The sequence below is a fragment of the Lampetra fluviatilis genome, chromosome 69, assembly GCF_964198595.1.
Source record: "Lampetra fluviatilis chromosome 69, kcLamFluv1.1, whole genome shotgun sequence".
NCBI lineage: Eukaryota > Metazoa > Chordata > Hyperoartia > Petromyzontiformes > Petromyzontidae > Lampetra > Lampetra fluviatilis.
The window spans coordinates 6,190,719-6,205,621 of record NC_136343.1 but is presented as its reverse complement, the minus strand read 5'-3'; the positions used below and the strand labels follow the sequence as shown (position 1 = coordinate 6,205,621).

Genomic DNA, 14,903 nt, shown 5'->3' with positions numbered 1-14,903 from the left:
GGTGTTGGGGTGGTGGTGATGGTGATGGTGGTGGTGTGGTGGTGTTGGTGGTGGTGTTGGTGGTGTTGGGGTGTTGGTGTTTGTGGTGTTGGGGTGGTGGTGATGGTGATGGTGGTGTTGGTGGTGTTGGTGGTGGTGTTGGTGGTGTTGGTGGTGGTGTTGGTGGTGTTGGTGTTTGTGGTGTTGGGGTGATGGTGGTGATGTTGGTGGTGATGGTGATGGTGGTGGTGATGGTGGTGGTGGTGGTGTCGGTGGCCGTGATCGGGAATCGAACCCACAGCAGGGCGCTGACCGCTGCACCACCGCTCCCTACCACACCACTATCACCACCACCATCACCACCACCATCACCACAACCATCACCACAACCATCACCACAACCATCATCATCACCACCATCACAACCATCACCACCACCATCATCACCACCACCACCCCCACCATCACCACCACCATCATCACCACCACCACCACCACCATCACCACCACCATCACCACCACCATCACCACCACCATCATCACCACCACCCCCCCCACCATCACCACCACCATCATCACCACCACCACCACCATCACCACCACCATCATCACCACCACCCCCCCCACCATCACCACCACCATCATCACCACCACCACCATCACCACCACCCCCCCCCCACCATCACCACCACCACCATCATCATCATCACCACCATCACCATCACCACCACCACCACCACAACCATCACCATCATCACCACCACCCCCCCCCACCACCATCATCACCACCACCATCACCACCACCATCACCACCACCATCACCACCACCATCACCACCACCACCACCATCACCACCACCACCACCACCAACCACCATCACCACCACCATCACCATGGCGCCTGTGCCAGGCAAGGTTCACCTACCCGACTGTAAGGCGAAGGTCTTGCTCTTCCACGTCTTCCACCACCACCTCCACCACCACCTCCACCACCACCTCCACCTCTCTTTGCACCACCACCTCCACCACCACCTCCACCACCACCTCCACCACGTCTCCCGCCGCCTTTCCCCATCTTGATGATGTCGTCCAGGGACATGTCCAGCTTCTCAGCCATGGCTCCTCCTCCTCCTCGCCACAAAGTCTCACCTCTCTCACCTCCCTATACGCTCTCTCACTCACCTGCTCTCTCACTCACCTGCTCTCTCACTCACCTGCTCTCTCACTCACCTGCTCTCTCACTCACCTGCTCTCTCACTCACCTGGCTCTCACTCACCTGGCTTTCTATCTCTCACCTGGCTCACCTCTCACCTCTCACCTCTCTCACCTGTTCCCTCTCTCACCTCTCTATACTGTCACTCACTCACCTGGCTCGCTCTCTCACCTCTCACCTCTCTCACTCACTCACCTGGCTCACCTCTCACCTCTCTCACCTGTTCCCTCTCTCGCCTCTCTACCCTCTCACCTGCTCTCTCACTCACCTGGCTCACTCTCTCACCTGGCTCACCTCTCTATACGCTCTCTCACTCACCTGCTCTCTCTCTCACTCACCTGGCTCACCTCTCACCTCTCTCGCCTGCTCTCTCACTCTCTCACCTGGCTCGCTCTCTCACCTCTCTCTCTCACCTCTCTCTCTCACTCACCTGGCTCACCTCTCACCTCTCTATACGCTCTCTCACTCACCTGCTCTCTCTCTCACTCACCTGGCTCACCTCTCACCTCTCTCGCCTGCTCTCTCACTCTCTCACCTGGCTCGCTTTCTCACCTGGCTCGCTCTCTCTCTGTGTCTCTCAGTGTGTCTCTCTGTCTCTCTCTGTGTCTCTCTCTCCTCTCTCCTTCTACTCTCACCTGCTCCCTCTCTCTCTGTGTCTCTCAGTGTGTCTCTCTGTCTCTCTCTGTGTCTCTCTGTCTCTCTCTCCTCTCTCCTTCTACTCTCACCTGCTCCCTCTCTCTGTGTGTCTCTCTGTGTCTCTCTCTGTGTCTCTGCGTCTCTCTGTGTGTGTCTCTCTGCGTCTCTCTGTGTCTCTCTGCGTCTCTCTGTGTCTCTCTGCGTCTCTCTGTGTCTCTCTGCCGGACGAGGCCGAGAAAATGGCGGGCGATTGAAAAGGACGGAAGTGACGACAGCCCGGCGGCGCGTGCGAGCGACGTCACTTCCTGTTCGTGGAGTGAGGGGGCGGAGAGTGATCCCGTGACGTCACTTCCTCTTGATGAGAAGAGGGGGTGGGCGTGCGGGGAACGTCACTTCCTGTGGGGGTGTGTGTAGGAAGCGTGACGTCACTTGTCTGTTAGAGGGGGGGGAGGGGAGAATCGCTCGGGTGGGGGGGGAAGTGACGTCGTTACAGAGGCCAACGGGGTCAGTTGGGGAGGGGGCGAGTGGACGGTGACGTCACTACACAGGGGGGGGGGGCCAGGGGGGGTAGGGGAGGGGCGAGTGTTGGTGACGTCACTACACAGGGGTGCGGGAGGGGCCAGTGGGGTGGGGGAGGGGCGAGTAGGGGAGGGGCGAGTGGGGGAGGGGCGAGTGGATGGTGACGTCACTGCACAGGGGTGGGGGAGGGGCCAGTGGGGTGGGGGAGGGGCCAGTGGGGTGCGGGAGGGGCCAGTGGGGTGGGGGAGGGGCGAGTAGGGGAGGGGGCGAGTGGGGGAGGGGCGAGTGGATGGTGACGTCACTGCACAGGGGTGGGGGAGGGGCCAGTGGGGTGGGGGAGGGGCCCAGTGGGGTGGGGGAGGGGCCAGTGGGGTGGGGGAGGGGCCAGTGGGGTGGGGGAGGGGCGAGTGGGGTGGGGGAGGGGCGAGTGGGGTGGGGGCGAGTGGGGTGGGGGCGAGTGGGGTGGGGGAGGGGCCAGTGGGGTGGGGGAGGGGCCAGTGGGGTGGGGGAGGGGCCAGTGGGGTGGGGGAGGGGCCAGTGGGGTGGGGGAGGGGCCAGTGGGGTGGGGGAGGGGCCAGTGGGGTGGGGGAGGGGCGAGTGGGGTGGGGGAGGGGCGAGTGGGGTGGGGGCGAGTGGGGTGGGGGCGAGTGGGGTGGGGGAGGGGCCAGTGGGGTGGGGGAGGGGCCAGTGGGGTGGGGGAGGGGCCAGTGGGGTGGGGGAGGGGCCAGTGGGGTGGGGGAGGGGCCAGTGGGGTGGGGGAGGGGCCAGTGGGGTGGGGGAGGGGCCAGTGGGGTGGGGGGAGGGGCGAGTGGGGTGGGGGAGGGGCGGGTGGGGGAGGGGCGGGTGGGGGAGGGGCCAGTGTTGGTGACGTCACTACATTGGAAACTCGTGGCCTGGAGACCCGGAGTCTTTAAATATCTCAGGTTCGTTTAAACGGTAACCGTTTTTTCTCTATCACCCATTCGGTTACCGGTTACAGGGGTGGGCTGGGAGATGTTGACCACCTCGCCCGGTCTGCAGGAGGTCGTGGGTTCGATCCCGGACCCTGACGATGCCTGCTGCTGCTGTATATCTGGAGTCTGCGTCTCTCTCTCATCATCATCATCACTGTGGCTAGGAGATGTTGACTACCTCGCCTGGTCTGTAGGTCTCTGCGGGTCTCTGTATGTCTCTGTGGATCTCTGTGGGTCTCTGTATGTCTCTGTGTGTCTCTGTGGGTCTCTGTGTCTCTCTGTGTCTATGTGGGTCTCTGTGTGTCTCTGTGGGTCTCTGTGGGTCTCTGTGTATCTCTGTGTGTCTCTGTGGGTTTCTGTGGATCTCTGTGGGTCTCTGTAGGTCTCTGTGAGTCTCTGTGTCTCTCTGTGGGTCTCTGTGTCTCTCTGTGGGTCTCTGTGGGTCTCTGGGTCTCTGTGTGTCTATGTGGGTCTCTGTGTGTCTCTGTGGGTCTCTATGTATCTCTATGGGTCTCTGTGTGTCTATGTGGGTCTCTGTGTATCTCTGTGGGTCTCTGTGTATCTCTGTGGGTCTCTGTGGGTCTCTCTGTGTCTCTCTGGGTCTCTGTGGGTCTCTCTGGGTCTCTGTGGGTCTCTGTGGGTCTCTCTCATCATCATCATCATCACTGTGGCTAGGAGATGTTGACTACCTCGCCTGGTCTGTAGGTCTCTGTGGGTCTCTGTGAGTCTCTGTGTCTCTCTGTGTCTATGTGGGTCTCTGTGTGTCTCTGTGAGTCTCTGTGTGTCTCTCATCATCATCATCATTGTGGCTAGGAGATGTTGACTACCTCGCCTGGTCTGTAGGTCTCTGTGGGTCTCTGTGTATCTCTGTGGGTCTCTGTGAGTCTCTGTGTCTCTCTGTGTGTCTCTCATCATCATCATCACTGTGGATGTGAGATGTTGACTACCTCGCCTGGTCTGTGTATCTCTGTGGGTCTCTGTGGGTCTCTGTGGGTCTCTGTGTATCTCTGTGGGTCTCTGTGAGTCTCTGTGAGTCTCTGTGGGTGTCTGTGGGTCTCTGTGTGTCTCTGTGTGTCTCTGTGTCTATGTGTGTCTCTGTGAGTCTCTGTGTGTCTCTGTGAGTCTCTGTGTGTCTCTCATCATCATCATCACTGTGGCTAGGAGATGTTGACTACCTCGCCTGGTCTGTAGGTCTCTGTGGGTCTCTGTGTATCTCTGTGGGTCTCTGTGAGTCTCTGTGTCTCTCTGTGTCTATGTGGGTCTCTGTGAGTCTCTGTGGGTGTCTGTGGGTCTCTGTGTGTCTCTGTGGGTCTCTGTGAGTCTCTGTGGGTGTCTGTGGGTCTCTGTGTGTCTCTGTGGGTCTCTGTAGGTCTCTGTGTATCTCTGTGTGTCTCTGTGTGTCTCTGTGGGTCTCTGTGAGTCTCTGTGGATCTCTGTGTCTCTCTGTGGGTCTCTGTGAGTCTCTGTGGATCTCTGTGTCTCTCTGTGGGTCTCTGTGTGTCTCTGTGGGTCTCTGTGTGTCTCTGTGGGTCTCTGTGAGTCTCTGTGGGTGTCTGTGGGTCTCTGTGGATCTCTGTGTCTCTCTGTGGGTCTCTGTGTCTCTCTGTGTGTCTCTGTGGGTCTCTGTGGGTCTCTGTGGGTCTATGTGGGTCTCTGTGGGTCTCTGTGGGTCTCTGTGGGTCTCTGTGTCTCTCTGTGGGTCTCTGTGTGTCTCTGTGTGTCTCTGTGGGTCTCTGTGTGTCTCTGTGTGTCTCTGTGGGTCTCTGTGGGTCTCTCTGTGGGTCTCTGTGGGTCTCTGTGTGTCTCTGTGGGTCTCTGTGTATCTCTGTGGGTCTCTGTGGGTCTCTGTGTGTCTCTCTGTGGGTCTCTGTGGGTGTCTGTGGGTCTCTGTGGGTCTCTGTGGGTCTCCGTGGGTCTCTGTGGGTCTCTGTGGGTCTCTGTGTGTCTCTGTGGGTCTCTGTGGGTGTCTGTGGGTCTCTGTGTGTCTCTGTGGGTCTCTGTGTCTCTCTGTGTGTCTCTGTGTGTCTCTGTGGGTCTCTGTGTCTCTCTGTGGGTCTCTGTGTGTCTCTGTGGGTCTCTGTGTGTCTCTGTGTCTCTCTGTGTGTCTCTGTGGGTCTCTGTGTGTCTCTGTGGGTCTCTGTGGGTATCTGTGGGTCTCTGTGGGTCTCTGTGGGTCTCTGTGGGTCTCGGGTATCGGGTACCCGGTTGCAACCTCTGCTCTCTCTCTCTCTGTCCCTCTCACGGTGTCTGTCAGCAGCATGGAGGAGTGTTGTAATGAAAAGACAAATAAATTAACCCGTAAAAACAAAGTTTTTCACTCTAAATCCTTTATATGCGTGGCGGCTAGAGTCCTCTCGTCCTCTGGCTTGAGATGGCTGCCACCTATGGGTCAGATGATTGCCTGCCACCATTAAGCAATTGGTCATTAAATATAATATTTTTGTCCTAAAAAGTGTAACATTTTGGAAAAAACATTTTCACGAACATTCATTGTCACGCACAACGAGTCTGTGTAGCAAAATGTCAGCTCGATTGGATCACGGGAAGTGGGTTAAAAAACGACCGAAAGATTTGCACGGTCCTAAGCAAGCAAGTGAACTTAATATAAAGGATTTTAAAAACAAACCGACCATCTTCTTGTTTCCTCTGCTCGTAGCGGAGGCTTCGCCGCTCCGCCGTGAGGTCACCGGTGGTGACGGTGGTGACGGTGGTGACGGGGGTCCCCCCCCCCCCTGCCCCCCCCCTGCCCCCCCCCCCTGCCCCCCCCTGCCCCCCCCCCCTGCCCCCCCCCCCCCTGCCCCCCCCTGCCCCCCCCCCCTGCCCCCCCCCTGCCCCCCCCCAGCCCCCCGCAATGGACCGCTCTCTCTTCGAAGAAAGCCTCGGCCTCCTATCTCCGAGTTTCGGTTCGCCCCGCAGCATCGTCCCCCTCCCCGACGCTCCGCCCGACGTCACCGCCCCCGGCTACGCCGAACTGTGGCGATCCGCGCTGCTGCCAAACAGCCCGCGGCTGCTCCCCGCCCCGCTGAGCGCCGCGTGGGGCAGCCGCCGGCGGTGGGTGACCCCTATCGGCAAGCCCGACCTGGCCGCCCTGCGCCGAGATTTCGGGGACGCCCCGGTGCCGGTGGCGGACTGCTCGGAGCGGGAGTACAACGCAAACCCCAAGACGCAGATGCCCATGCGGGAGTTCCTTTCCTACTGGCAGGACGCCATGAGCCGGGACGGCTGTCCTCCCTCGCTCCCCGGCCTGTACCTCAAAGACTGGCACATGCCGAGGGAGTTCCCCGGACACGACGCGTACGCCACGCCGGAGTGCTTCGCCTCCGACTGGCTCAACGAATACTGCGACGCCGTCCACTCGGACGATTACCGCTTCGTGTACATGGGCCCGCGCGGCTCCTGGACACCGTTTCACGCGGACGTGTTCCGCTCCTACAGCTGGTCGGCAAACGTGTGCGGGCGCAAGCTGTGGCTGCTTTACCCGCCTGGGCGGGAGGAGGCCCTTCGAGACCGCCTCGGAAACCTGCCCTACGACGTCGCCGCGTTCGATCCGCCGCCGGCGCCGGCGAAGGACGTCGCGGCCGAGAAATCGGAGCCGCGGGACACGGCGGGAAAAGAAACGGGAGCAGCGCTGCGAAAACGACGCGGCAACGAGCCCATTGAGGTGATCCAGGAGGCGGGAGAAATCATCTTCGTGCCCAGTGGATGGCACCACCAGGTGCACAACCTTGAGGACACCATCTCCATCAACCACAACTGGCTCAACGGCTGCAACGTGGACCTCGTGTGGAGCTTCCTGCAGAGCGAGCTGCGCGCCGTGCAGAGGGAGATCGGACACTGCCGTTCGGGAATGAGCGACTGGGCCGAGCAGTGCCAGCGCGTCATGAAGGCGTGCACGGGCATCGACTACGGGGAGTTCTACGCGTTCATGAAGCTGATCGCCGACAGGAGGGTGGAGTTCCTGCACGAGAGGGGGGACATCCCCCCGGGCTCTAGCCGCGCTGACAAAATCACCGATCACTCTCACGGCGATCTCGCTCGACTGGGGGATTGGCACGCAGCGTTTGACCTGGCGAGGGTACAGGAGGTCGTGGTTGCGATGCAGGGAGACCCGGACTTTGGGGTTCTGCCAGTAGACTGCCTGCCCATTAGGCCGGAGCAGCTGCGAAAGGATATCGAACACGCTCTGGGCAACATGGGGCGGAACTGATGGTGCGGTTCATCAACTCTCGGCCACAGTTCTTCTTGGTTCTTTCGGTGAAGTCGCCGCGTAGAAGGGAAGTAATAAAATGATGGAAATATATAAAACGTGATACAATTGTCACGACGTTTCGGCCACAACGCAAGCAGCCATCCCCTCAGATGAAGAAGAACAGGTCTGTCGGAAAGACAGCGTCCGAATGAGCACCACCATGCTTGGCAGCGTATATTTAAGCTGGGTTAGAGGGGGAAGGGCGCCTTGACAAAGGAATTTGCACATCAACAGATGAATTCAGCACATCTTCTTGGTTCTTTCGGTGAAGTCGTCGCGTAGAAGGGAAGTAATAAAATGATGGAAATATAAAACATAATATCTGCATTTTCCATAAATATGCTAAATTCCTCTTGATGTGCAAATTATTTTGTCAAGGCGCTCTTCCCCCTCCAACCCAGCTTAAATATACGCTGCCAAGCCTGGTGGTGTGTCATTCAGACGCTGTCTTTCCGACAGACCTGTTCTTCTTAACCTGAGGACGGCTGCTTGCGTTGTGGCCGAAACGTCGTGAAAGCTTTAAATCGAAAATACAATTGTCACGAGGTTTCGGCCACAACGCAAGCAGCCGTCCCCTCAAGTGAAGAACAGGTCTGTCGGAAAGACAGCGTCTTGAATGAGACGCTGTCTTTCCGACAGACCTGTTCTCCACCTGAGGTGTGTCGGAAAGACAGCGTCTTGAATGAGACGCTGTCTTTCCGACAGACCTGTTCTCCACCTGAGGTCTGTCGGAAAGACAGCGTCTTGAATGAGACGCTGTCTTTCCGACAGACCTGTTCTTCACCTGAGGTCTGTCGGAAAGACAGCGTCTGAATGAGACGCTGTCTTTCCGACAGACCTGTTCTCCACCTGAGGTGTGTCGGAAAGACAGCGTCTTGAATGAGACGCTGTCTTTCCGACAGACCTGTTCTCCACCTGAGGTCTGTCGGAAAGACAGCGTCTGAATGAGACGCTGTCTTTCCGACAGACCTGTTCTCCACCTGAGGTGTGTCGGAAAGACAGCGTCTGAATGAGACGCTGTCTTTCCGACAGACCTGTTCTCCACCTGAGGTCTGTCGGAAAGACAGCGTCTGAATGAGACGCTGTCTTTCCGACAGACCTGTTCTCCACCTGAGGTGTGTCGGAAAGACAGCGTCTTGAATGAGACGCTGTCTTTCCGACAGACCTGTTCTTCACCTGAGGTCTGTCGGAAAGACAGCGTCTTGAATGAGACGCTGTCTTTCCGACAGACCTGTTCTTCACCTGAGGTCTGTCGGAAAGACAGCGTCTGAATGAAACACCACCAGGCTTGGCAGCGTATATTTAAGCTGGGTTAGAGGGGGAAGGGCGCCTTGACAAAGGAATTTGCATATCAACAGATGAATTCAGCATATCTTGGTTCTTTCGGTAAAGTCACGTAGAAGGGAAATAATAAAGTCATAAATATAAAACATAATACAATTGTCACGACGTTTCGGCCACAACGCAAGCAGCCGTCCCTCAGGCGAAGAACAGGTCTGTCGGAAAGGCAGCGTCTGAATGACACACCACCAGGCTTGGCAGCGTATCTTTAATGCATTCTGGCTCAACAATCATTGGAAGGAATAAGTTAAATTCCGATGTAAAGCATTCGTGACTGCAGGGATTCATCTTCTTGGTTCTTTCGGTAAAGTCGTCACGTAGAAGGGAAGTAATAATATAATAAAAATTAAACAAAATACAATTCTCACGACGTTTCGGCCACAACACAAGCAGCCGTCCCTCAGGCGAAGAACAGGTCTGTCGGAAAGGCAGCGTCTGAATGAGACGCTGTCTTTCCGGGTACGGGTATCGGGTACCCGATTGCGACCTCTGGGATGAAGCCACGTTGCAGGCGCGGGTGGGTTGATTCTAGGAACTTGAATTGTGAGAAGAGACAAGACGTTGGGAAATGAGTGACAAACGGTGACTCACCAGTGACTCACGGCCTACCCGTACCCGGCCGCACCAGGGTCGCAAACGGGTACCAGTACCCGACCGGGTACGGGTATCGGGTAGGGTACGGGTATTGTGTAGGGTACGGGTATCCGGGTATCAGGTAGGGTACGGGTATCGGGTAGGGTACGGGTATCGGGTAGGGTACGGGTATGGTACGGGTATCGGGTAGGGTACGGGTATCGGGTAGGGTACGGGTATCGGGTAGGGTACGGGTATCGGGTAGGGTACGGGTATCGGGTAGGGTACGGGTATCGGGTAGGGTACGGGTATCGGGTAGGGTACAGGTATCGGGTAGGGTACGGGTATCCGGGTATCGATTGGGGTACGGGTATCGGGTAGGGTACGGGTATCCGGGTATCGGGTAGGGTACGGGTATCGGGTAGGGTACGGGTATCGGGTAGGGTACGGGTATCGGGTAGGGTACGGGTATCGGGTAGGGTACGGGTATGGGTATCGGGTAGGGTACGGGTATCCGGGTATCAGGTAGGGTACGGGTATCGGGTAGGGTACGGGTATCCGGGTATCGGGTAGGGTACGGGTATCAGGTAGGGTACGGGTATCCGGGTATCGGGTAGGGTACGGGTATCGGGTAGGGTCCGGGTATCGGGTAGGGTCCGGGTATCGGGTAGGGTCCGGGTATCGGGTAGGGTACGGGTATCGGGTAGGGTCCGGGTATCGGGTAGGGTCCGGGTATCGGGTAGGGTACGGGTATCGATTGGGGTACGGGTATCGGGTAGGGTCCGGGTATCGGGTAGGGTACGGGTATCGGGTAGGGTCCGGGTATCGGGTAGGGTCCGGGTATCGGGTAGGGTACGGGTATCGATTGGGGTACAGGTATCGGGTAGGGTACGGGTATCCGGGTATCGATTGGGGTACGGGTATCGGGTAGGGTACGGGTATCCGGGTATCGGGTAGGGTACGGGTATCGGGTAGGGTCCGGGTATCGGGTAGGGTACGGGTATCGGGTAGGGTACGGGTATCGGGTAGGGTACGGGTATCGGGTAGGGTCCGGGTATCGGGTAGGGTCCGGGTATCGGGTAGGGTACGGGTATCGATTGGGGTACGGGTATCGGGTAGGGTACGGGTATCGGGTAGGGTCCGGGTATCGGGTAGGGTACGGGTATCGATTGGGGTACGGGTATCGGGTAGGGTACGGGTATCGGGTACCCGGTTGCGACCTCTGCTCTCTCTCTCTCTGTCCCTCTCACGGTGTCTGTCAGCAGCGTGGAGGAGTGTTGTAATGAAAGACAAATAAATTAACCCGTAAAAACAAAGTTTTTCACTATAAATCCTTTATATGCGTGGCGGCTAGAGTCCTCTCGTCCTCTGGCTTGAGATGGCTGCCACCTATGGGTCAGATGATTGCATTGCACCATTAAGCAATTGGTCATTAAATATAATTTTTTTGTCCTAAACAGTGTAACATTTTGGAAAAAAATGTTTCACTAAAATCAATCGTCACGCACAACGAGTCTGTGTAGCAAAATGTCAGCTCGATTGGATCACGGGAAAGTGGGTTAAAAAACGACCGAAAGATTTGCACGGTCGCAAGCAAGCAAGCAAGCGAACTTAATATAAAGGATTTAATAAAGACCGTGTTCCAGAAGTCTCTTCCAAGACCTTGATGAAACGCGTGTTATTTTCGGTGGCGGCTCGTGACATTGCCACGAGGTGGAGCTGCTGCTGCTGCTGTTGTTGTTGTGAGTGAGTGAGCTCTGAGAAGATGCTGTTCTAATTAAGAAAAAAACCTCCTCGTGTCAATGGCCTTCGTGTGAAAGTGATACAACTGTGGGTCTCTGTGGGTCTCTGTGTGTCTCTGTGGGTCTATGTGTGTCTCTGTGGGTCTCTGTGTGTCTCTGTGTGTCTCTGTGGGTCTATGTGTGTCTCTGTGGGTCTCTGTGTGTGTCTCTGTGGGTCTCTGTGGGTCTCTGTGGGTGTCTGTGGGTCTCTGTGGGTCTCTGTGGGTCTCTGTGTGTCTCTGTGGGTCTCTGTGGGTCTCTGTGGGTCTCTGTGTGTCTCTGTGTGTCTCTGTGGGTCTATGTGTGTCTCTGTGGGTCTCTGTGGGTCTCTGTGTGTCTCTGTGTGTCTCTGTGGGTCTGTGTGTGTCTCTGTGGGTCTCTGTGTGTCTCTGTGTGTCTCTGTGGGTCTGTGTTTCTGTGTCTCTTTGGGTCTCTGTGTGTCTGTGTGTGTCTCTGTGTGTCTGTGTTTCTGTGTCTCTGTGGGTCTCTGTGTGTCTGTGTGTGTCTCTGTGTGTCTCTGTGTGTCTGTGTTTCTGTGTCTCTTTGGGTCTCTGTGTGTCTGTGTGTGTCTCTGTGTGTCTGTGTTTCTGTGTCTCTGTGGGTCTCTGTGTGTCTGTGTGTGTCTCTGTGTGTCTGTGTTTCTGTGTCTCTTTGGGTCTCTGTGTGTCTGTGGGTCTCTGTGTGTCTCTGTCGGTCTCTGTGTGTCTCTGTGTGTCTGTGTTTCTGTGTCTCTTTGGGTCTCTGTGTGTCTGTGTGTGTCTCTGTGTGTCTGTGTTTCTGTGTCTCTTTGGGTCTCTGTGTGTCTGTGGGTCTCTGTGTGTCTCTGTCGGTCTCTGTGTGTCTCTGTGGGTCTCTGTGTGTCTGTGTTTCTGTGTCTCTTTGGGTCTCTGTGTGTCTGTGGGTTTCTGTGGGTCTCTGTGTGTCTGTGTCGCTGTGGATCTCTGTTTCTGTGTCTCTATGGGTCTCTGTGTATTTCTATGGGTCTGTGGGTCTCTGTGTATCTCTGTGGGTCTGTGTGTCTCTATGGGTCTCTGTGTGTCTCTGTGGGTTTCTGTGGATCTCTGTGGGTCTCTGTGGGTCTCTGTGTGTCTCTATATCTCTGTGTATTTCTATGGGTCTCTATGGATCTATGTATCTCTATGGGTCTCTGTGGGTCTCTATGGGTCTCTGTATCTGTGTGTTTCTATGGGTCTCTATGGATCTATGTATCTCTATGGGTCTCTGTGGGTCTCTCTGTATGTGTATCTCTGTCGGTCTCTATGTATCCGTGTATCTCTATGTATCTCTGTGGGTCTCTGTGTGTCTCTGTGTATCTCTATGTATCTCTGTGGGTCCCTGTGTATCTCTATGGGTCTCTGTGGGTCTGTGTGTCTCTATGGGTCTCTGTGTATCTCTATGGGTCTCTGTATCTCTGTGTATCTCTGTGGGTCTCTGTGTATCTCTATGGGTCTCTATGGGTCTCTGTGTATCTCTATGGGTCTCTGTATCTCTGTGGGTCTCTGTGGGTCTCTGTGTATCTCTATGGGTCTCTGTGTGTCTCTATGGGTCTCTGTGTATCTCTATGGGTCTCTATGTATCTCTGTGTATCTCTATGGGTCTCTATGGGTCTCTGTGGGTCTCTGTGTGTCTCTATGGGTCTCTGTGTGTCTCTATGGGTCTCTATCTCTGTGTGTTTCTATGGGTCTCTATGGATCTATGTATCTCTATGGGTCTCTGTGGGTCTCTGTGTGTCTCTATGGGTCTTTGTGTATCTCTGTATCTCTCTATGGGTCTCTGTGTATCTCTGTGTATCTCTATGTATCTCTGTGTATCTGTGTGTATCTGTGTGTCTCTGTGTGTCTCTCTAGGCAGGTGGTCGCTGGGTCCTGAGACCGGGTAAAATAAAAATAGTTTGTAATTTTTTTTTAATAGAATTCTCACTGCACCCTTTCTCGCTTCTTCCGCTCAACATCTCCCCTGGGAGTCTGTGAGGAAACAGCTGCGGTGTGAACCCACCACCCCCTTACTCACCACTTCCTCTCACTAACCCACTCACACACGCACTCACTCACCCACTCACTCACCCACTCAGTCACTCACTCACCACTCCCTACTCACCACTTCCTCTCACTCACTCACACACCCACTCAGTCACTCACTCATTCACTCACCCACTCAGTCACTCACTCACCCACTCAGTCTCTCACTCACACACCCACTCAGTCACTCACTCACCCACCCACGCACTCACCACAGTCACTGACTCACACAGTCACTCACTCACCACTCCCTACTCACCACTTCCTCTCACTCACCCACTCACACACCCACTCAGTCACTCACACACCCACTCAGTCACTCACCCACCCACAATCACCCACCCACAATCACCCACCCACTCAGTCACTCATTCACTCACCCCCCCACTCACCCACCCACTCACTCAGCCACCCACACACCCACACTCGCTCACCCACCCACTCGCTCACCCACACACCCCACACTCGCTCACCCACCCACCCACAATCACCCACCCACACACTTACCCACCCACACCCACTCACCCACCAACTCACCCACAATCACCCACCCACTCACACACACACACACTCACCCACCCACACACCCACTCACCCACACAATCACCCACCCACTCACTCACCCACCCACTCACCCACCCACCTCACCCACAATCACCCACCCACAATCACCCACCCACTCACACACAATCACCCACCCACTCGCACACAATCACCCACCCACTCGCACACACTCACCCACCCACTCACTCACCCACCCACTCACAATCATCCACCCACACACTTACCCACTCACCCACACAATCACCCACCCACTCACCCACCCACAATCACCCACCCACTCACCCACACTCACCCACAATCACAATCACCCACCCACTCACACCCACTCACCCACCCACTCACCCACCCACAATCACGCACCCACTCACCCACCCACTCACACACCCACCCTCGCTCACCCACCCACCCACACTCGCTCACCCACTCTCACCCACCCACCCACAATTACCCCCCCCGCCACTCACCCCCACTCACGGTGGTGGCGGTGGTTGTTGTTGTTGTGATCATGGTGGTTGTGGTTGTTGACAGCGAGGTTGTGCTCGATGTTTAGCATCACGTGAGATGTTTATTGAGCCGTACACAAAGCCGACAGCCGCAGCAACAGCAACATCAGGTCCATCAACATCAACACCATCAACAACATCAACATCATCCCAAGTGATACCATCACCACTACCATCATCATCATCATCAGGGTGACATCAACACCATCAACAACATCAACATCATCCCAAGTGATACCATCACCACTACCATCATCATCATCATCATCAGGGTGACATCAACACCATCAACAACATCAACATCATCCCAAGTGATACCATCACCACTACCATCATCATCATCATCAGGGTGACATCAACACCATCAACAACATCAACATCATCCCAAGTGATACCATCACCACTACCATCATCATCATCAGGGTGACATCAACACCATCAACAACATCATCCCAAGTGATACCATCACCACTACCATCATCATCATCATCAGGGTGACATCACCACCATCACCACTACCATCATCATCATCATCAGGGTGACATCACCACCATCACCACCATCATCATCAACA

At 55.9% G+C, this 14,903-nt stretch overlaps 1 protein-coding gene and 1 long non-coding RNA gene across 8 annotated transcripts; one reads left to right on the top strand and one right to left on the bottom strand.

The window, feature by feature from the left end:
* Nucleotides 1-1,000: 1,000 nt before the first annotated feature.
* On the bottom strand, nt 1,001-2,124 carry LOC144952657 (uncharacterized). Of its 6 annotated transcripts, none has more exons than XR_013640668.1 (4): nt 1,576-2,124; nt 1,487-1,530; nt 1,241-1,403; nt 1,002-1,208 (listed from the first exon to the last, which is right to left on the bottom strand). It is a non-coding gene; the product is annotated as an uncharacterized LOC144952657 (long non-coding RNA). The 6 variants fall into 6 exon arrangements; XR_013640669.1 differs by having other exon boundaries at nt 1,002-1,167; nt 1,371-1,403; nt 1,576-2,123; XR_013640670.1 differs by having other exon boundaries at nt 1,002-1,240; nt 1,384-1,403; nt 1,576-2,123.
* Nucleotides 2,125-3,200: 1,076 nt separating this feature from the next.
* On the top strand, nt 3,201-8,090 carry JMJD4 (jumonji domain containing 4). Of its 2 annotated transcripts, none has more exons than XR_013640662.1 (2): nt 3,201-3,270; nt 5,957-6,039. XR_013640662.1 is itself a non-coding variant. In XM_078883117.1 (2 exons), the coding sequence occupies exon 2, from the start codon at nt 6,152-6,154 to the stop codon at nt 7,505-7,507; it is 1,356 nt and encodes a 451-aa protein (XP_078739243.1). In that variant the 5' UTR covers nt 3,202-3,270; nt 6,143-6,151; the 3' UTR covers nt 7,508-8,090. The 2 variants fall into 2 exon arrangements, 1 of the variants encoding a protein (XP_078739243.1); XM_078883117.1 differs by lacking the exon at nt 5,957-6,039 and adding an exon at nt 6,143-8,090 and having other exon boundaries at nt 3,202-3,270.
* Nucleotides 8,091-14,903: the final 6,813 nt, after the last annotated feature.